We start from the raw sequence: 23,474 nt of genomic DNA, 5'->3' as shown, positions 1-23,474 counted from the left end.
TGTTTCCTATTAACTTTTTTTTTTTTTTTTTTTGCCTGAATACTAGACAAGCATCCCGAAGAGCCTGACTGTGAGCATAAGCAACACTATGCTGACATCATTTCCTCTTCGGCTCGGGTTTTGATAAACACCTCACCTAGAGGGAGAATCGATTTATGCATTTAAATCGATTCAGTTTATCAAGATGCTTGTCAGTCCAACATTTCCTTCTTAAAGGGATAGTTCACCCAAACATGGACATTTGTGGTAATTTACTGGAAGATTTTGAGCTAAATCTGTTGTTCTTGGTGATGATGGTGACAGGTTTTTTTAGATTCAATATGAACACATTCAAATGAGTCTAAATAGTCATGGCTCCTGATGACACTCTGAGGTCTTGTTAAGCCAAACCATCAGTCTCTGAAGGAAATTGAACGTTGTTTTGCAATATTATTAGCTTTGTTCCACAGCCTGATCAAACAGACATAAACACTCACCGGCCACTTTATTAGGTACATGTTACGGGAGTACCGGGTTGGACCCCTTTTGCCTTCAGAACTGCCTTCATCCTTCGTGGCATTGATTCAACAAGATACAGGAAATATTCCTCAGAGATTTTGCTCCATATTAACATAATAGCATCACGCAGTTGCTGCAGATTTGTCGGCTGCACATCCATGTTGCGAATTTCCTGTTCCACCACATCCCAAAGGTGCTCTATTGGATTGTGATCTGGTGACTGTGGAGGCCATTTGAGTACAGTGAACTCATTGCAATGTTCATGAAACCAGTCTGAGATGATTCATACTTTATGACATGGTGCATTATCCTGCTGGAAGTAGCCATCAGAAAATGGAGACTCTGTGGTCAAAAAGGGATGGACATGGTCAGCAGCAATACTCAGGTAGGCTGTGGTGTTGACACGATGCTCAGTTGGTACTAATGGACCCAAAGTGCACCAAGGAAATATCCCCCACACCATTACACCACCACCACCAGCCTGATCGTTGAAACAAGGCAGGATGGATCCATGCTTTCATGTTGTTGATGCCAAATTGAGTTGCCTTTCTATCAGCTGGAACCAGTCTGGCCATTCTCCTCTGACCTCTGGCATCAACAAGGCATTTGCGCCCACAGAACTGCCGCTAACTGGATATTTTCTCTTTTTCAGACCATTCTCTGTAAACCGTAGAGATGGTTGTGCGTGAAAATCCCAGTGGATCAGGAGTTTCTGAAATACTCAAACCATCAACAATCATGCCACATTCAAAGTCACTGAAATCCCCTTACTTCCCCATTCTGATAATCAGTTTGAACTGTAGCAGGTCGTCTTGACCATGTCGACATGCCTAAATGCGATTGGCTGATTAGAAATTTGCATTAACAAGCAGTTGGACAGGTGTACCTAATAAAGTGGCCGGTGAGTGTATGTGCGAATGTAGTCCGATTGAAGTCCAGGGTGTGGATTAAAGCTAGTAATATTGTAAAAAATGTTCAATTTCTTACACGGAGTGATCGTTTGGCCTCACAAGACCTCAATGTGTCATCAGGAGCCATGACTATTGATTTGGATTCATTTGTAAGTCTTTATTTTGAATCTAAAAAGCCTGTAACCATTCACTGCCATTATATCATGACCAAAAACAACAGATTCAGCTCGAAATCTTCTGTAATGTTCTACTGAAGAACAAAAGTTGACCTGTGGGTGGCTAAATTAATCGCAAATTTTAATTTCTAGGTGAACTATTCATCCCTTTAATCCTTGAATGTTGATCTTTTTGCATTTGCATGTGCAGTCAACCAATAAAATACTATTACTCGAGCTTCATGTTCACACCTCAGCATTCAAATATGATTGTCGATTAAAAGTCAAGCAAAAGAGAAGTGACCTGTCAGTGAAATGCATTTGCATGCATATTGTTGTGTGCTGTGTGAAACGTATACACACGATACAATAACATCTTTTGTGTGTGCATGGACTATGTGAAAGACACCCAGTATAATAAAGCAGAGCCTCTGGGGCAGACAAACACCAAGCAAACAGCGTAGGAAATATCTGTATCAGCCAGACTTCTCGTGTAATTTTAGCCCCATAACCTAGCTCTCCATTTATCCTTCACTGAAACGCATACCCAGCGCAGATTTAGTGGACCCGCCCAGATAAGCCATTCCTCTCAATTTACATTTGTATTTGTGTTGCAAATTTAATGTCTCATATGAGTTTACATGAGCCCATTTTTTTTGGGGGGTCTAATCTCGAAGCGAGAGCTGCCAAGTATCATAAGCCGCGGTTTCCTTCTCCTGCTAGTCATATAAGCAGAAGAATGTGCCGTGAAACCCGATCCATGAAAGAAGTGATTATGATGCTACAATAGGAGTTTGTGTTCTTCGCAGTGCACCATTCACGTGAAACAACAACTTCCCTAAATGAGGTTTTCTTTTGGTGTGTGTGTGTGTGTGTGTGTGTGTGTTTTTTGTGCATTTCTGTGTGTGATTTTAAAAGGAATTGCATGTTAATTCAGATTTACAGTTGAAACCAGAAGTTTACATACACCAGGGACGTCCAAACTTTTTGGGCCGAGGGCCAGATGCAAAAAAAAAAAAAAAAAACGTTGTCCCGTGCCAAATTTTGCATACGACACGCATATATATATATATATATATATATATATATATATATATATATATATATATATATATATATATATATATATATGATTTTCCACACATTTCTAAACATAATAGTTTTAATAACTCATTTCTAATAACTGATTTATTTTATCTTTGCCTTGATGACAGTAAATAATATTTGACTAGAAATTTTTCAAAATACTTCTATACAGCTTAAAGTGACATTTAAAGGCTTAACTAGGTTAATTATGTATTATGTTAACTAGTCAAGTTAAGGAAATTAGGCAAGTTATTTTATAACATTGGTTTGTTCTAAAGACTTCAGGGGCTTATAATTTTGACCCTAAAATGGTTCATAAAAAATTAAAAACTCATTTTATTCTAATCTAGCCAAATAAAACAAATAAGACATTCTCCAGAAGAAAAAATATTATCAGACATACTGTGAAAATGTCCTTGCTCTGTTAAACATCATTTGGGAAATCTTTAAAAAAGAAGAAATAAATCAAAGAGGGGCTAATAATTCTGACTTTAACTGTGTGTAGATAGATAGATAGATAGATAGATAGATAGATAGATAGATAGATAGATAGATAGATAGATAGATAGATAGATAGATAGATAGATAGATAGATAGATAGATAGATAGATAGACGGACGGACGGACGGACGGACGGACGGACGGACGGACGGACGGACGGACGGACAGATAGATATATAGATCATAACAAGAATTGCTGCTTAATTGAATGCATGTAATAATGACCCCCGGTGGTTATTTATTGAATTACGTTCATTTTTGTATAGCGGGCCAGATTCTATTGAAATTTTTAAAAAGCCTCGCGGGCCGCCACAAAACTGATCAAGGGCTGTAGTTTGGACACCCCTGACATACACTCTAAAAAATGAACATAACCATTTTTTCAAAAACGTCTGGTATTAAATCATTCTAAACATTTACTATTTTAGGTCCGTTAGGATTACCTGAATGATTTACATTTGCTAAATGCCAGAATAATGAGAGAATTTTTTTTATTTTGAGACTTTTTTTTTATTAATTTCTAGACAGTCAGAAGTTTACACACATTTCCTTGGTATTTTTTTAGCTTTGCTTTTAAACTGTATAACTTAGGTCAAATGTTTTGGGTCTCCTTCCACAAGCTTCACACAATAGTTTGCAGGAATTTTGGCCCATTCCTCCTGACAGAATTGGTGTAGCTGAGTCAGATTTGTGGGCTGTCTTGCTCGCACAAGCTTTTTTAACTCTGCCCACACATTTTCTATAGGATTGAGATCAGGGCTTTGTGATGGCCACTCCAAAACATTCAATCTGTTGTCTTTCAAGCACATTTTAACTCAATTGGCAGTATGCTTAGGGTCATGGTCTGTTTGGAAGATCCATTTGTGGCCAAGTTTTAATTTCCTGGCTGATGTCTTGAGATGTTGCTTCAGTATTTCTCCATAATGTTCTTTCTTCATGATGCCATCTATGCTGTGAAGTGGACCAGTCCCTCCTGCAGCAAAACAGCCCCACAACATGATGCTGCCGCCCCCATACTTCACAGTTGGGATGGTGTTCCCAGGCTTGTGCGCTTTCCCCTTTGTCCTCCAAATGTAGCACTGGTCATTATGGCCAAACAGTTCAATCTTAGATTCATCAGAGCACAGGACATGCCTCCATAAAATATTCTTTTCCCAGTGTAGTTTAGCAAATTGTAATCTGGCTTAGTTGTTGATTCTGGCTTGTTGATTTTCCCATGTTGTCACACAAGGAAGCAGTGTGCTTGAGGTTTTCCTTTAATACTATTCTACAGTTGTGCCTCCAATTAACTCAAATGTTGTCTATTAGCCAATCAGAATCTTCCAAAAACTTGACATCATCATCTGAGCTTTTTCAGAGGCAGAATAATCGTATTATATGTGAACTTGACTTTCAAGAAAAGTTAAAACAATTTCTCATAAAATCTCTCTCTCATTATTCTGCTATTAAGCAGAACAGAAACACATTTGATAATCCTGACTTGCCTAAAAGAGAAACAGTTTAGTCACATTAACATCTGCCCTTTTTAAATGGTTGTATGCCTTTTTATACAGTGTATGTACACTTCTGTTTTTAACTGCATCACTGTTAAAAAAAGAAAGAAAGTTGACTCAACTTAAAATATAAGGCAACTTGCTTCATGGCTTTTTGAGTTGACTTAAATCAAGTCAAAAGCAGTACTTAGATTAAAAGTTGAGTCAACTGAGACGTAAATAGCTGTGTTTTCTCAGCTCACGAAGGTCAATAAACATGATCATCACCCCTTCCCTTCTGCCACCCTGCATTGCTCCTTTCTTTTATAATCCAGCCGTTCCCCCGACTCAGCTGCCCAACCAGACGTACCTGGAGGTGCTGATCTACTGCGTGGGCTTCTTCCTCATCTGTGTGATGGTGGGGACCGCCGTGCTGGCCAAAATGCACAGCTCTGCCAAGAAAAGCGACTTCAACAGCCAGCTGGCCGTCCACAAGCTGGCCAAGAGCATCCCCCTGCGCAGACAGGTAACAGAAAGTAGATAGGGGGTTTGATATCTTTACTACTAAACACACAAACATCTGATTTCAGCAGCTGTTTGTTGTGGCATCTGGTGGATACTGATGGATTTAGTGATTGCACGGACGTAACAACAGTCACAGGCGTCAAATAGGATCGATATTTAACTGTAATGTTGTTCGTTTAAAGTCTGCATCGACCGAATTTTATTTCAGTGTGTTGATGGACTTCCAGTGGACCCTTTGCACGTTTCCAGGTTTCTCAGCAGCAGAAGTCGTCATAGTTGGGTGAACTTAAGAGCGCAGTGAATGGGAGAGTACATCAAATATTTTTTGACAATCCTATTTGGTGAAATAATAAAGGAAAATCTCCATTATGGTGTTATAAAAACTTTCAGAAAAATGATAAAAATTGTGTGAGACTGATAACGGTAGCCGGAAGAGAGAACAACGTCAAATTTGCTGTCCTACACGATAGAGGCTACAACAGAAATGCCATGCATTAGCGGCAATTTCATTCATTCATTCATTTTCTTGTCGGCTTAGTCCCTTTATTAATCTGGGGTCGCCACAGCGGAATGAACCGCCAACTTATCCAGCAAGTTTTTAAGCAGCGGATGCCCTTCCAGCTGCCACCCATCTCTGGGAAACATTCACACACACGCACTCATACACTACGGACAATTTAGCCTACCCAACTCCCCTGTACTGCATGTCTTTGGACTGTAAGGGAAACAGGAGCACCCGGAGGAAACCCACGCGAAGGCAGGGAGAACATGCAAACTCCACACAGAAACGCCAGCTGAGCCGAGGTTCGATCCAGCGACCTTCCTGTTGTGAGGCGACAGGACTACCTACTCTCCACTGCCTCGCCTAGCAGCAATTTATATTTTGTAATTTGATGCAAAGATGATATAATACATACATAAATACATATAAATAGTTTTTTTTCATGTGTATTTCTTTTGCACTGACCGAATTCCTCCTCTAGTAAACTAAAACCTGACAGTAGTAAATCCACATGACCAATTTAAACACTGCAAAACCTGCATGTGAAATCCATTCACCCTGAACAACACACAATCTTGTGGATTCCAGACTGACATAAATTGGCCTGCAACAATTTGCCAGCTCTCGTCTGAAAGTTTGTTACTACCACCAAGATCGGCCCTCCTACTCATCGAGGCTTACACCCCCAATGATGACTGGACTGTCTGTATGAACTGGAAGTTGCTGAGACATGTTGATGTGCTTTCATCTGAAATGGAATATTGATAAGGGGGCGGGTTTTTTTTTAGCATCATTTCTGTGGCAAACTAACGGTAAGAGGGGTGTGGCTCAGAATATTGTGGCTAAAGCATCAAACTGACGTCAACAGAAAAGGACCACCACTCCAAACGCAGAATAAAATGCTCAGAATTTGATTGAAGATTACCAAGACAAACATTTTTCTATTTTTTTTTCAAGTGTTTTAACTTGCACTGATTAATGGTTTACTTAAAGAATAACAATGTGCGCTATTAAAATAATCTTTGGGCATTTCGAAGCTGCCATATGGCTTTGGAATTAAATGTTGAATATAATTAATAAATAATTTAAACTCAAAGTTTTATGTTAAAGAAAACTCCACTTAAAAAAAATGAAATAAAAGGGCAATTTTGCAAGTCTCCTAGAGTTAAGCCCTTGACTTGAACCATTTTTCAATCCATTCAGCTGATTTCTTCTTCTGGCGGGGTCATTTTTAGCTTAGCTTAGCATAATGAACTAAATCAGATTAGACCATTAGCATTTTGTTAAATTTTGTTTGCCAATTTCCTATTTAAATGTTGAGTCTTATGTAGTTACATTGTTTAATAGCATCAACAGAAAATGAAAAATTACATTCAGATTTTAGCTGAATGGGTTAAAAAATTGTCAGCTGTTTAACTCTAGGAGACTTGTAAAATGAGCTTTAAACAAAAATAAAGGTGGAGTGTTCCTTTAAATAATTATGCTTCATGAAAATGTGGGTTTTGATTGGTTTTCCTTTAGTGTGTGGTGTTTATTGTATAATATCTCTTTATTCGTGTCTATTGATGTCCCATCAGAGTGAGTAACTTCTTTACACCCATCAGTGCACTAGATCTCCTTCGGTGTGTGTGGTTTTTTGCTGTGTTGTATGGAGAGTAAGCTGTAGGTGTTTTCGTGCAGGTGTCTGTGGACTCCAGCTCATCTATGCATTCGGGTGGGATGTTGGTCCGTCCATCTCGTCTGTCCTCCAGCGGCTCCCCAATGCTCTCAGGGGTCTCCGAATACGAGCTGCCCCAGGACCCACGCTGGGAGGTGCAACGAGACAGGTAACACACAACAAACTCCTTATTTACTGACAATATGGTGCATTCATCTATCCATCCATCTAAAAAATGCATCCATTCTTCCACCCAACATATCGGTTTATCCATCCAACATATCGGTCCATATATCCAACATATCTGTCCATCCATCCAACATATCGGCCCATATATCCAACATATCTGTCCATCCATCCAACATATCGGTCCATATATCCAACATATCTGTCCATCCATCCAACATATCGGCCCATATATCCAACATATCTGTCCATTCATCCAACATATCGGTCCATATATCCAACATATCGGTCCATCCATCCAACATATCGGTCCATATATCCAACATATCTGTCCATTCATCCAACATATCGGTCCATATATCCAACATATCTGTCCATCCTTCCAACATATCGGCCCATATATCCAACATATCTGTCCATCCATCCAACATATCGGTCCATATATCCAACATATCTGTCCATTCATCCAACATATCAGTCCATATATCCAACATATCGGTCCATATATCCAACATATCTGTCCATCCTTCCAACATATCTGTCCATCCATCCAACATATCGGTCCATATATCCAACATATCTGTCCATCCATCCAACATATCGGTCCATATATCCAACATATCTGTCCATCCATCCAACATATCGGTCCATATATCCAACATATCTGTCCATTCATCCAACATATCAGTCCATATATCCAACATATCGGTCCATATATCCAACATATCTGTCCATCCTTCCAACATATCGGTCCATATATCCAACATATCGGTCCATTCATCCAACATATCTGTCCATCCATCCAACATATCTGTTCATCCATCCAACATATTGGACCATATATCCAACATATCTGTCCATCCCTCCAACATATCTGTCCATCCATCCAACATATCGGCCCATATATCCAACATATCCATCCATCCAACTACCCAACATATCCAACCATCCATCCATTCATCCGTTCATCCATCCATCCATCTAACAAATCCATCATCCATCCATCCATCCATCTGTCCATCCAACAATCCAACCAACCAACATAGCCATCCATTAATCCTATCCATCCCTTTATCCCCAATTCCAATCCATCATATCCATCCTTCCATCCATCCATCCATCCATCTATCCATCCATCAATACATTCATCCATCCCATTCCAACACATCCCATCCATCCATCCATCCATCCATCCAACATATCCATCTATATATCCAAGATATCAATCAATAAATCATTTAATGAAATCCAACATATCGAACAAAAAAATCCATCCATCCAAATACAGATGATTGTAGTGTGTTGTTAATATGGTGTGTGCGTGTGTGTTCAGGCTGGTTCTCGGGAAACCTCTTGGCGAAGGCTGCTTTGGACAGGTGATGATGGCCGAGGCGATGGGGATGGATAAAGAAAAACCCAATAGAATCACCAAAGTGGCCGTCAAGATGCTCAAATGTAAGTATTTTCTGCCATTAGTGCGTGTGTGTGTGCTCAAGTCTGAGCTAGTGACTCCAGAACAGAGCCATGCGTTTATTCTGATGCTGGTCATAATTTCTGCCTTCTTGTCAGCAAGTAAAGGCTTGAAATCATTTGTCACCTAAGTTCACAATTTACTGATAAATATAAACTATTAATAAACTACTATTATTTATTAGCTTACTTATGTTTAGGGTTTAAATATTTTGTGATTTTGTGTATCTGTAACAATGGGACATCGTAAACATTTCGTAACCGGTCATTGTAAAATATGTTCGTCAATATTGCTTTCCTAGCGGACGCCACGGAGAAAGACCTGTCAGACCTGATCTCTGAGATGGAGATGATGAAGATTATTGGCAAACACAAGAACATCATCAACCTGCTGGGAGCCTGCACACAAGACGGTGAGTTAGAGACGGACGGAAACATTCAGAGATAATGCAGCGCAGGCGTAAATCATCTTTCAGAATCCGTTGGTTAGCCGTGCTGCTTTTGTCTTCAAAAGGACAGGATGTTGTCATCGGTCCAGCTATTGGTATTTCACACTGTCCTTATTTAGTCACTCATAAATCAATGAGCTAAAACCATTTCAAGGCCATTCTCGTGTTGATTAATGCATTGCTTTTGTTTACTTTGTGAATTATGTACACTATCTTTTATATGGGGGCTGCACAGTGGTTCAGTGGTTAGCACTGTTGCCTCACAGCAAGAAGGTCACTAGTTTGTGTCCCGGCTGGGCCAGATGGCATTTCTGTGTGGAGTTTGCATGTTCTCCCCGTGTTGGTGTGGGTTTGCTCCCGGTGCTCTGGTTTCCCCCACAGTCCAAACACATGCGCTATAGGCAAATTGGATGTATTAAATTGGCCGAAGTGTATAAGTGCGTCAATGTGAGAGTGTATGGGTGTTTCCCAGTACTGGGTTGTGGTCGGAAGGGCATTCGCTGCGTAAAACATATGCTGGATAAGTTGGCGGTTCATTCCGCTATGGCGACCCCTGATAAATAATAAACTTAGCCGAAGGTAAATAAATAAATGAATGGTTTGATTTGTTTCTAAAGAAATAAATAACTATTTTTCAGCAAGAATACATTAGATTGATCAAACATGACATTAGAAAATGACAAATAATTTTTTTTAAATACAGACTAGAATGCAAAAGCGTTGAAGTAAATGTTGTTCAAATATTTGTCAAAATGTAAATGGAAGAATCTTCAAAAAATTTTATATAATTGTTTCGACAATCATATTAAGAAGCATTTGTTTTGATAAAAGTAATATAAGTATATATAAATAAATAAAAATGGATTTGGTTGTTGACGATTTGACACGATCCAGGATCGTTTAGTTCTTCAAAACTCATCTAAGAGTTCTTGTCACAGCAACAGTTCTGGTAGCTCAAACCTGCTTGGGAGCAGGTTCATCTCATTTAAACAGGATTAGATCGAGTCAGTTTAAGCAAAGATAATACTGAAAGTATGTACCAAATGCTGATATTTTCTGTGTGGATTTGGGTAAGACATAAATTGGCTGTAATGTATGAGTGTGAATGTGAGAGTGTATGGGAATTTCCCAGTACTGGGTTGCAGCTGGATGGGCATCCGCTGCCTGTATATACACTAAAATAGTTGGTATATACACTAAAATAGTCGCTGTGGTGACCTCTGATAAATAAGGAACTAAGCCGAAAGAAAATCAATGAATAAGTCAATGAACTAGTCAATGACAGTAATTCCGTCACCTTGGAATTATAAGGTTCTCTCTGAGTTCTGAATTATTTTGAGATATTAAGTTTTTGCATTTCATAGCAAACAGTATGTGTGTAACATTTGTTTTTTTTTTTAAATAAAAAGTCTTAATGTAAACAACTTTAAAAAAAAAAACATCCCATAATGTAAATAAGTTGTCATTTAATAAGAATATGTCAATAACTCAATTTTGACAAAAATGTCAGAGAGAACCTTATCATTCTAAGGTGACAATTTGAGTACTTCTAATTTCTACAGCACTTACATAAACACCTACAATGTTAATGACCCCGTGTCTTATCCTGTGTGTCTGAAATGGCATTATCAGGTCCGCTGTACGTCATCGTGGAGTTTGCTGCTAAAGGGAACCTGCGGGAGTATCTGCGCGTACGGCGTCCACCAGGGATGGAGTACTGTTATAACCCTGACCAGGTGCCAGTGGAGAACATGTCCATTAAAGACCTGGTGTCCTGCGCATATCAGGTGGCCCGAGGAATGGAGTATCTCGCATCCAAGAAGGTGGGCATCTCAAACACTGCACCCATTGCAGGCAAATGATCATGCGATTGATTAATGCTCATCTGTCCGCTCTGTTATAGTGTATTCATCGAGACCTGGCTGCTCGGAATGTGCTGGTGACGGAAGATAACGTTATGAAGATCGCAGACTTTGGCCTGGCCAGAGACATCCATCATATTGATTACTACAAGAAGACCACCAATGTAAGATTTCAGTATCTATCTATCTATCTATCTATCTATCTATCTATCTATCTATCTATCTATCTATCTATCTATCTATCTATCTATCTATCTATCTATCTATCTATCTATCCATCCATCCATCCATCCATCCATCCATCCATCCATCCATCCATCCATCCATCCATCCATCCATCCATCCATCCATCCATCCATCCATCCATCCATCCATCCATCCATCCATCCATCCATCCATCCATCCATCCATCCATCCATCCATCCATCCATCCATCTATCGTTATATCTATCGTTATATCCATCCATCCATCCATCCATCCATCCATCCATCCATCCATCCATCCATCCATCCATCGTTATATCTATCTATCGTTATATCTATCTGTCTGTCCGTCCGTCCGTCCGTCCGTCCGTCCGTCCGTCCGTCCGTCCGTCCGTCCGTCCGTCCGTCTGTCTGTCTGTCTGTCTGTCTGTCTATCTATCTATCTATCTATCTATCTATCTATCTATCTATCTATCTATCTATCTATCTATCTATCTATCTATCTATCTATCTATCGTTATATCCATCCAGCCATCTATCCATCTATCTATCTATCTATCTATCTATCTATCTATCTATCTATCTATCTATCTATCTATCTATCTATCTATCTATCTATCTATCTATCTATCCATCCATCCATCCATCCATCCATCCATCCATCTATCTATCGTTATATCTATCTATCTATCGTTATATCTATCTTTATATCTATCGTTATATCTATCCATCCATCCATCCATCCATCATTATATCTATCTATCGTTATATCTATCTGTCTGTCCGTCCGTCCGTCCATCCATCCATCCATCCATCCATCCATCTATCTATCTGTCTGTCTGTCTGTCTGTCTATCTATCTATCTATCTATCGTTATATCCATCCATCCATCCATCCATCTATCCATCCATCCATCCATCCATCTATCCATCCATACATCTATTTATCATTCTGTAGCTTTAGTTTATTATTAAGGAAAAGCAATATACATAGTACACACCCCTTTGTGATCAAGTGTTCGCCCTCTGCACCTAATAACTTGTCAGGCTACCCTTATGCATTCTTGATATCTAGAAATAAGTGTTACAGCACTGTGGAGGAATTTTGGCCCTCTCATCTTTGCAGAATCGTTGTAATTCAGCCACATTGAAGGGGTTTTCGATCATGAGCTGCCTTTTTAAGGTCATGCCACAGGATCTCAATTGGGTTCAGGTCAGGACTTTGACTAGGCCACTCCAAAGTCTTCATTTTGTTTGTCTGCAGCCATTCAGAAGTAGACTAGCTTGTGTGCTTTGGGTCATTGTCCTGCTGCAGAACCAGACACTTTCCAAACAAGTTTTCACACAGTGCTATGTAGTTTAAGTTTTTGTTGTCTCTTAATGATAAAAACTGTATGATGTTTACTTGTGTTATCTTTAAATAATTTTACATTTGTTTGATGATCATTGACATTAACCTGTGACAAACATGCAAAAAAAAAAAAAAATCATTAAAAGGGCGAACACTTTTTCACCATCTGTTTATTCTGACTGGCCACTTTATTAGGTACACCTTACTAGTAATGGGTTGGACCCCCTTTTGCCTTCAGAACTGCCTTAATCCTTCGTGGGCAGAGATTCAATAAGGCACTGGAAATATTCCTCAGAGATTTTGCTCCATATTGACATGATTGCATCACACAGTTGCTGCAGATTTGTCGGCTGCACATCCATGATGTGAATCCCCCATTACAACACATCCCGATGTTGCTCTATTGGACTGAGATATGGTGACTGTGGAGGCCATTTGAGTACAGTGAACTCATTGCCATGTTCATGAAACCAGTCTGAGAGGATTCACACTTTATGACATGGCGCGTTATCCTGTTGGAAGTAGCCATCAGAAGATGGGTACACTGCGGTCATAAAGGGATAAAGCCATTACACCGAAATTTGAGTTAACAATCAGTTGGACGGGTGTACCTAATAAAGTGGCCAGTGAGTGTATATTTACAGCATATGTACTTTCATCCCAGCAGGTTTTGATCGCTTCATTTTTCAAAGCAGATATTAGTTCTGTTTTTGATTATGAGTTATTGAGTGTTGTGTTTTTTTCAGGGTCGTTTGCCGGTGAAATGGATGGCTCCCGAAGCTCTGTTTGACCGCATATACACCCATCAAAGTGACGTGTACGTGTAAACGCACATTCTCTGCAAATCTCTCAAATACACTGTGCTTCCATAAGTAATAACTCTTGTGTGTTGATGACCTCAGCTGGTCTTTTGGGGTGCTGCTGTGGGAGATCTTCACTCTGGGGGGCTCTCCGTACCCCGGCGTCCCCGTCGAGGAGCTCTTTAAGCTGCTGAAGGAAGGACACCGCATGGACCGACCCTCTACATGCACACATGAGCTGTAAGACTAGTTTTAAAGGGCACCTAATATGAAAAAATCACTTTTATAAAGGGTTTAAATGTAGTTGTGTGGTGAGAGTGTGTGAATATATCCAGTCTCTAATTGTAAAAATGTATTAATTATTTTTTTTAAATCACACTTGATATAAACAGTCTGCAGAAACACTTTGATTGACATTCTCCAGTTGTACGTGTCATCAGAGGGGGAAAGCCCCGCCCACTAGTGACTATCTCTCCCTCATTAGCATAGGACGTTTGTCTAGTCTTTGAATCTGCCGCTATGCTGACACACAGGCACTTGTAGCTCCGCCCTTATTTAAATACAGCACAATCTCATTTGAATTTAAAGCGACTGTCACCAAAATGCCACAATTAGGATTAACATTTAAAAGGGGCAGTTTCAAGCAGTATATAAAACCATATTTGTAAGCTATTTTAAGCTGAAATTTCGCATACACACTCATCAGGGAATTAAAAAGGGACGTTACAGATGATCTTCAAATGTTTGAGTTGATGGTAGAGATTTGAGTGGCTCATTACGATTGTTTTGCAGGTATATGATGATGAGGGATTGTTGGCACGCCGTCCCGTCTCAGAGACCCACTTTTAAACAGCTGGTGGAGGATCTGGACCGCACCCTCTCCATGACGTCCAATCAGGTGAGCTTCTGCTGAACAACAGCGTTTAATCAGCTTTCAGTGCTGTGCATAACACTGCAACTGTGGTGTTGTTTTAGTTGTTGTAGTTTTTAATTCTGATGCAGAAGTGCTGAAAAAATAGTAAATAAAAAACTGTTAAATAATTATTGTACATTACATTGCACAATACCTTGCTCTCGTTCAGAATATATAATAATAACAATAATGATAATTGTATAATACTACTAAAAGAGAATAATACATTGGAGATTTATGAATTGTGTTGTTGTAATTGTAGAATTGTAAATCTATTTTCATATTTAAATGTTACTTTTGTATTTTTATTATCACAATGTTGTTGTTTATTATTATTATTATTAATATCATTATTATTATTATTATTATTATTAGTACTAGTAGTAGTATTGTACAGCAGTTATTTTACGTTTTTACAAAAAAAAATTTTGAATTATCAGCTATTATTATTATTAATATTGTTATTGGACAGCAGTTGTGTTATTTTGCAGTTTTATTAAAAATAAGCTAATTATTATTTTTAGAATTAGCAGTTATTATTGAACTGTTGAATTATATAAAAATTATTAGTAGATTTTTGTCATCATATTGTTCAGGAATGTTATTATTTGTTTTTATTTTATTTTTTTTTATTGTTCAACACCCGTCCTGTATTTCATTTTAAACCTTTATAAAAATAATTTATTGTTGTTACTAATATTATTTGTATTTAATATTAGTGAAAACTGTTGTACTTATTTTTGTTATTATTACTATTAGTTTCTTGTGCTTATTTTATTATTGGTATTATTAAGTATTATTATAATTTATATTTATCATTGTTGTTATAATTATATGTTTATCATTCGATAATAATAATAACAATAATAATAACAATAATAATAATAATAATAATAATAAAAATGGTAATGATAATATTTGATATTCTTCATAAGGAAACAATTAATAATTATAAATTATTGTAAATTATGTTTTTATACAATGAAAGTCATGAATATTATTATACAAAATAATTGTCATTATTTTTAGTTTCTTAATTAGTTATAATTATTGTACTTATTTTTAATATTATTACTATTAGTTTCATGTTCTTCATCTTCTTCTACTTATTATTAGTATTATTATTATTATTATTATTTAGTATTATATTATATTAATTATATTATTATATAATATCGTATATATTATTCTATAATATATTATATTATACAATATATTATATATTATATTAAGTATAATTAAAATTTGTATTTATCATTGTTATAATTATACATTTATCATTAGATAATAATAATAATAATTATTATTATTATTATTATTATTATTATAAATAATTGTAAATAAATTTTGTTTTTATATAATAAAAGTTATTAAAATTATTCAAAATAAATTTTATTTTATTTTTATTCATAATTAGTTAAAATTATTATACTTATCGTATTATTATTATTATTAGTTTCTTGTTCTTCTTCTTCTTCTTCTTATTATTATTATTATTAAGTATAAATATAATTTAATTCTATGTTTATCATTGGATAATAATAATAATAATAATAATGTTAATAATAATATGTGATATCTTTCATAAGGAAATAATTAATAACTATTGTAAATTAGTTTTATCGTTTATTATATGGTAAAATAGTCATTATTATTATTATTATTATTATTATTATTATTATTATTGTACAAAAAAATTTACTTAAATTGCTGTTATCCTTATTATTAAAATTGTTGTTATAAAATACTTTCTTTTATAAAAATCAATGTAAAAGAATACGTTTAATACTACTATAAATCATGCTGTCAGATTAAAACCCATTCTACATCTTCCATCTACAGGAGTATCTGGACCTGTCCGTATCTCTGGACCAGTTTTCTCCAAACTTCCCGGACACTCGCAGCTCCACCTGCTCCTCAGGTGAAGACTCAGTGTTTTCTCATGACGCCGGAGCCGATGAGCCCTGTTTGCCCAAATTCCCACCCCATCCCAACCGAGGAGTGGCCTTTAAAAAGCGCTGAGGACTCATTTACTCAGTGTGTGTGTGTGTGTGCAGACTTATGAACTCTGGGAGAAACACATACAGCTGCACACAAAACCGCCAAAGCTTCAAGTGCTTGAAATACGGACTATCACTGCTCCTGAAACTCTTGAGGACAGGAAAGTGGTACTCGGATGTTCTCAAAACTCAAATACATCCGTCATTGTACGATCTCCAGATTGACTGGCGTTGGGGGCGTTGATGTTTTTTATCGCTGTTAATTTTAGCATCCAAATCGTTACGAAACAAACTGAGATCCACCGAAATGGTCAGCCCGAATGTATTTTTACCAACGGGTTGATGTGACTTGACCTCCTTTCCTGTAAATACATCTAGAAATGTATAAATATGAATATATATTTACACTCTACCCCTATTTTTATTACACTATTGGTTTTTGTACCAGGATGAGTTTATGTAGATCTTTTTTAAAGTGTAACTTGTTTGTTTTTCTTTTTTCTGAAAGGGACGATGAAATGAACTGTAGATGAGATTATATTATTAAGAGCTGATAGGCGGCCAGTTTTTTTTTTAGTTTTTTTTTATCATCGACGCAGCTAGTGGCTCAAAAACTGCTGCTATCTTCTGATGGTACTCGCTACGATGTCAGAATTAAGCTATGTGGATTTTTGTATTGAATGGTTGTTCATGTCTTAAAGGAACACATCACCTTTTTTAAAGAAGGCTAATTTCACAACTTCCCTAAAGGTAAACTTGTTGATTTTTAGTAATTATTCAATCATTTCAAACAATCTCCAGGTCTGACGAAAGCACTTTAGCTTAGCTTAGCATAGATTATTGAATCAGATTAGACCGTTAGCATTTTGCTCATTACATCATGTACTAAGACTGTGAATCTTCTGTGCTTAGAAAAGGAAATGTTTGTAATTTCTAGTCCGATACAACTTAAAACTATACTCTCATTCTGGCATAATATTCAGGGAATGTTACTGCTGTACCATGGTTGCAGCAGACATCAGGATATTACACAGCATCAAGCTTTAAATATTAAAAATCTGGTCATTTTTGAGTGAGATGCTAATGGTCTAATCCGATTCAGTTCATTATGCTGAGCTAAGCTAAAAACGTACTTCCAGATCCAGAGATCGGCTAAGTGGATTCAAAAATGGTAAAACTCAGCTGTTTAACTCTAAGAGAGTCATAAAATCTGTATTGAATGATTGTTCATGTCTTAAAGCAACACTCTATCTTTTTTTTGCTCATTTTACGACTTCCTTAAATGTTAAACTTAATGATTTTTGTCATTTTTTTAAATCCATTTAGCCAATCTTTGTGTCTGGTGGAAGTACTTTTAGCTTAGCTTAGAATAGATCATTGATTCAGATTAGACCGTTAGCATTTTGCTCAATAATGACCAGAGGTTTTATAATTTTCCTATTTAAAGTTTCACTGTCCTGTAGTTACATCATGTACTAAGACTGTGCTTCTTCTGTGCTTAGAAAAGGAAATGTTAGTAATTTCTAGTCCGATACAACTTAAAACTATACTCTCATTCTGGCATAATATTCAGGGAATGTTACTGCTGTACCATGGTTGCAGCAGACATCAGGATATTACACAGCATCAAGCTTTAAATATTAAAAATCTGGTCCTTTTTGAGTGAGATGCTAATGGTCTAATCCGATTCAATTAACTATGCTAAGCTAACAGTGCTCCCACCAGACCCGGAGATCAGCTGAATGGATTAAAAATGGTAAAACTCAACAGTTTTACTCTAAGGGAGTTGTAAGATTTGTATTGAATGATTGTTTATGTCTTAAAGGAACACTCCACCTTTTTTATTCATTGTACAACTTCCCTAAAGTTAAACTTAATGATTTTTACCATTTTTAAATCCATTCAGCCGATCTCCGGGTCTGGCGGGAGCACTGTTGGCTTAGCATAGCTTAGCATAGATCATTGAATCGGATTAGACCATTACCATCTCATTCAAAAATCACCAGAGTTTTGATCTTTTTTTTATTATTATTTAATATAATAATTAATAAATAACACCGGCCTACTAAGACTGAAATAAAATGAAAAGTAGATGTTTTCTGAGCTAATACGACTAGGAACTACACTCTCATTCTGGCGTAATAATCAAGGAACTTTACTGCTGTACCAAGGCTGCAGCAGGCGCAATAATATTACACAAAATCAAGCTTTAAATATTAAAAGTATTTTAAAAATGATCAAAACTCTGGTAATTTTTGAGGCGAGATGTTAACGGTCTAATCTGATTCTATTCACTATGCTAAGCTAAGCTAAAAGTGCTCCGCCAGACATAAAGATTGGCTGAATGGATACAAAAAAATGGTAAAACTCAACAGTTTAACTCAAAGTGAGTCGTAAAATGAACCTATTTACAATAAAAAAGTGGAATAGCTCAAGGGATTGTTCACCCAAAAATTAAATATGTTATCATTCATTCACCGTTTGTTTGTTCAAAACATTTTTGAGATCTTCTTCTAAGTTATTATTAACAATGCTTGACTATGACATGACCGTGAAAGCCACCAGCATTGTCAAATTCTTTAAGCATTTTTCAAAATATCTTCTTTATTTTTTGTTCATAAACTCAAGGTTTTATACCACACAGGGGAGAATAGCTAAAAAAAATGAACCAATTTCTGCGTGAACTATCCCTTTAAGTTCATTTTTAAATCATTATCAGAAAGAAATACAGACGCTATAAATGTTCGACGACAACTACATGTACATTAAAATCAACGGTGCCTGTTAAACGTTTCTGTTACATCCAATAAAACCGCTGTTGACTAAACGAATCACAAACCCTTTTCGACCACATAAACAAACCTTGTAAATATCACTCCTACAGACGAGTTTACAGCCTAACTTGTGTTTACAGTGAAATGGACTCATTTAGCGCAGGTTAGCAGGGGCGATTAAATATTATAATGCGTACAGCTTACAGTGTAAATGGCGTCTCCTGCTGAAAGCCCAGCGTAAATGCTTTATTTATGGTGGTTTGAGTGACCTCTCGTCTGCGTTTTGGTGTTCTGCCAGCGTCTGCGCGTACTTTCAGCCATGCGCATTTGCAGAAACCGAAAAACAGCCGTGATTTATGCGCTTGTGGAATATGGTTGAAGGTTGCGGAGTGTAAATTTACTGCTGTTTGTCATGTTTATGGGACAGTCGCTGTAAAATGTTAATTAGCCGAAACATGGTTTTTGTTGTGAGGGATGAAGGCAGGTTAACGGATATGGACTTTTGAAACTCTGGCTGGAGGTCTGTTTTCTTCATAGGAATGCATTATGATTGGGTTACAGTTCAGTCAGCGGCTAATTCATAACTCAAATGCATCAATAAATGTATCGGCTTGTTTTATATGCAACGGCTTGTGTTCAATTTTTTATTCTGGGTTGAAAGTGGATTACTTCAAGCAATGGTATTCTAAAAAATAGGGGGGGAAAGTGGTGACTGGGTTGCCAGCATGTGTAACGTTGTATATAGAGTTGAAACCTGAAGTTTACATACACTGTAAAAAGGAACATAAGCATTTAAAAAAGGTCAGATGTTAATGTGACTAAACTTTTTCTCTTTTAGGTAAGTCAGGATTATCAAATGTGTTTCAGTTCTGCTTAATAGCAAAATAATCAGAGAGATATTTTTAAGAAATTATGTCTTTTCTTGAAAGTCAAGTTCACATATAATACGATTATTCTGCCTCTGAAAAAGCTCAGATGATGATGTCAAGGTTTTGGAAGTTTCTGATTGGCTAATTGACAACATTTGAATTAAGTGGAGTCACAACTGTAGAATAGTATTTAAGGAAAACCTCAAACACACTGCTTCCTTGTGTGACAACATGGGAAAATCAGCAACAAAAGCCAGATTAGTTTGCTGAATTACACTGGGAAAACAAATCATTTTTGGAGGTACATCTTGTGCTCTGATGGAACTAAGATTGAACTGTTTGGCCATAATGACCAGTGTTACATTTGGAGGACAAAGGGGAAAGCTTACAAGCCTAGAAACATCATCCCAACTGTGAAGTATGGGGGCGGCAGCATCATGTTGTGGGGCTGTTTTGCTGCAGGAGGGACTGGTCCACTTCACAGCATAGATGGCATCATGAAGAAAGAACATTATGGAGAAATACTGAAGCAACATCTCAACACATCAGCCAGGAAATTAAAACTTGGCAACAAATGGGTCTTCCAAACAGACCATGACCCTAAGCATGCTGCCAATTGAGTTAAAATGTGCTGTAAGGACAACAGATTGAATGTTTTGGAGTGGCCATCACAAAGCCCTGAACTCAATCCTATAGAAAATGTGTGGGCAGAGTTGAAAAAGCTTGTGCGATCAAGACAGCCAACAAATCTGACTCAGTTACACCAATTCTGTCAGGAGGAATGGGCCAAAATTCCTGCAAACTATTGTGAGAAGCTTGTGGAAGGATACCTAAAACATTTGACCAAAGTTATACAGTTTAAAAGCAATGCTAAAAAAATACCAAGGAAATGTGTGTAAACTTTTGACTGTCTAGAAATTAATCAAAAATTCTCAAAATAAAAAATTCTCTCATTATTCTGGCATTTAGCAAATGTAAATCATTCAGGTAATCCTAACGGATCTATCATAGTAAACATTTAGTATGATTTAACACCAGACGTTTTTTTTAAATGGTTATGTTCCTTTTTTAGAGTGTATGTAAACCTCTGGTTTCAACTGTAAGTCTTAATATTTGTATTGAATGATTATTCATGTCTTAAAGAAACACTCTACAAGTTAAATGTTGATTTTTACCATTTTTTTAATGCATTCAGACAATCTCAAGGTCTGGCAGGAGCACTGTTAGCTTAGCATAGATCATTGAATCAGATTAGACCATTAGCATCTCATTTAAAAATTATCATCTTTTTTTATTTAAAGCCAGACTCTTCAATAATTGCACTTTGTACTAAGATGGACGGAAAAAGTTGGTATTTTCTAGGCTAAAACGGCTAGGAACTATATTTTTTATTCTGGTATAATAATCTAGGAACTTTACTTCGGTACCATGACTGCAGCAGATGCAATGATATTACGCAGCATCAGGCTTCAAATATTAAAAATATTTTTTTAAATGATCAAAACTCTGGTCATTTTTGAGTGAGATGCTAATGGTCTAATCCAATTCAATTAACTATGCTAAGCTAAGCTAAAAGTGCTCCGCCAGATCCAGAGATCGGCTAAATGGATTTAAAAAATGTTCAAACTCAACTGTTTAACTCTAAGGGATTTTTTTTGCTCATTTCCCTAAAGTTAAACTAGTTGAATTCTACCATTTTTCAATTCACTTAGCCAATCTCCGGATCTGGCGGGAGCACTTTAGCTTAGCGTAGCTTAGCATAGATCATTGAATCATATTAGACCATTAGCATCTCAATAAAAAAAAAATCTTAAAGCTTGTCTTTTCTGTAATTACATTGTATACAAAGACTGACAGAAATGAAAAGTTGGTATTTTCTGGGCTGAAACGGCAAGGAACTATACTCTCATTCTGGCGTAATAATCAAGGAGCTTTACTGCTTGTACCATGACTGCAGCAGGCGCAATGATATTACACAGCATCAAGCTTTAAATATTAAAAATATTTTAATAATGATTAAAACTGGTCATTTTTGGGGTGAGATGCTAATGGTCATGAGCTTTATATCGTGACCGAAAGGACAAGATCTCGAATACAAGCGGCCAAAATGAGTTTCCTTCGAAGGGTGGCAGGGCGCACTCTTATAGATAGGGTGAAGAGCTCGGAGTAGAGTCGCTGCTCCTCCACATCGATAGAAGTCAGCTGAGGTGGCTCGGGCATCTGTTTCGCATGCCTCCTAGACGCCTTCCTAGGGAGGTGTTCCAGACGTGTCCCACCGGGAGGCAGCCTCGGGGAAGAGCCAGAACACGCTGGAGGGACTATGTCTCTCGGCTAAGCCTCGGGATCCCCCCGGAAGAACTGGAGGAAGTGTCTGGGGATAGGGAAGTCTGGGGTTCTCTCCTAAGACTGCTGCCCCCGCGACCCGTCCCCGGAAAAGCAGCAGAAGATGAATGAATGAATGAGGATGAATGCTAATGGTCTAATCTGATTCAATTCACTATGCTAAGCTAAGCTAAAAATGCTCCAGCCAGACCTTAAGATTGGCTGAATGGATTCAAAAATGGTAGACTCATCTATTTAACTGTAGAGGAGTCATAAAATGAGCCATAAATAAGCGAGATAGTCAGAGCTAACGCAGTTTTTCAGCACAAATTCTGCTATTAAAAATTCTTATTTTAGCTCACAGTGGATGGTAAGTCTTACTTAAAAAGTTAAGTTACCTTATTATAATATTACTCATATTTCAAATCTTCAAAAAATTACAAAGCTTCATTGATGTTTTTATTTGGACCCGTTTTTAAAATTTCAAAACCTCCAGTAATACCTCTGGTTAAAAAAAGAAAAAGAAAAGAGCAGCTTGAACATTCTACAAAATAGCTAATTTCGTGTTTCTATCATACAGAAGTGACAGCAGTAATGAATGAGGTGGACAAACATGTAAATGACCCTCAGAATGTGTTTCTGTGTGTGAGTGTGTGTGTGCACTGGTTTTAGTGGTTTAAGACACAATTTTGTATAATGATCTAGATAGTACCATGCTGAGTTGGTTTATGTTGACATGATGTGTGTCCTCATACTTCAAAACTATTAAAAATCCTATTTCACATTCAGAATTTCCCACAGGTTTCCTCTGAGGGTTGGGTTTAGAGAGTATGGCCATTTAATAATTAATGTTTACAGATTCAAATATATTACACCTATGGAGAGTCTTCGTAAACCACCACAACCAACATGTGTGTGTGTGTGTGAATGTACTTGTTTTTATATCTCAGTGGGGATTAAACCTGATC

General features: G+C 37.0%; 1 protein-coding gene across 25 annotated transcripts in view; it reads left to right on the top strand.

Annotated features, from left to right (window-relative positions):
• The window catches only part of fgfr1a (fibroblast growth factor receptor 1a), a 90,330-nt gene extending 70,389 nt beyond the window's left edge, over positions 1-19,941 (top strand). For 2 of the 25 annotated variants that reach the window (XR_015496827.1, XR_015496820.1), the window contains exons 9-19: positions 4,959-5,149; positions 7,331-7,476; positions 8,827-8,948; positions 9,266-9,376; positions 11,045-11,235; positions 11,316-11,438; positions 13,575-13,645; positions 13,731-13,868; positions 14,421-14,526; positions 16,384-17,204; positions 18,846-19,941. Coding sequence is in view for 4 of the 25 variants with exons in the window: in NM_152962.3 (NP_694494.2) it covers positions 4,959-5,155; positions 7,331-7,476; positions 8,827-8,948; positions 9,266-9,376; positions 11,045-11,235; positions 11,316-11,438; positions 13,575-13,645; positions 13,731-13,868; positions 14,421-14,526; positions 16,384-16,563 (1,385 nt within the window). In the remaining 21 variants the exon portion in view is untranslated. 25 annotated transcript variants of the gene reach the window in all.
• The last annotated feature ends 3,533 nt before the right edge of the window (positions 19,942-23,474 follow it).

The sequence above is a fragment of the Danio rerio genome, chromosome 8 (assembly GCF_052040795.2).
Source record: "Danio rerio strain M-AB ecotype USA chromosome 8, GRCz13ab, whole genome shotgun sequence".
In the NCBI taxonomy this organism is placed as follows: Eukaryota; Metazoa; Chordata; class Actinopteri; order Cypriniformes; family Danionidae; genus Danio; species Danio rerio.
Note: the sequence above shows the minus strand (reverse complement) of the source record. Positions and strands in the feature narration are given on the sequence as shown.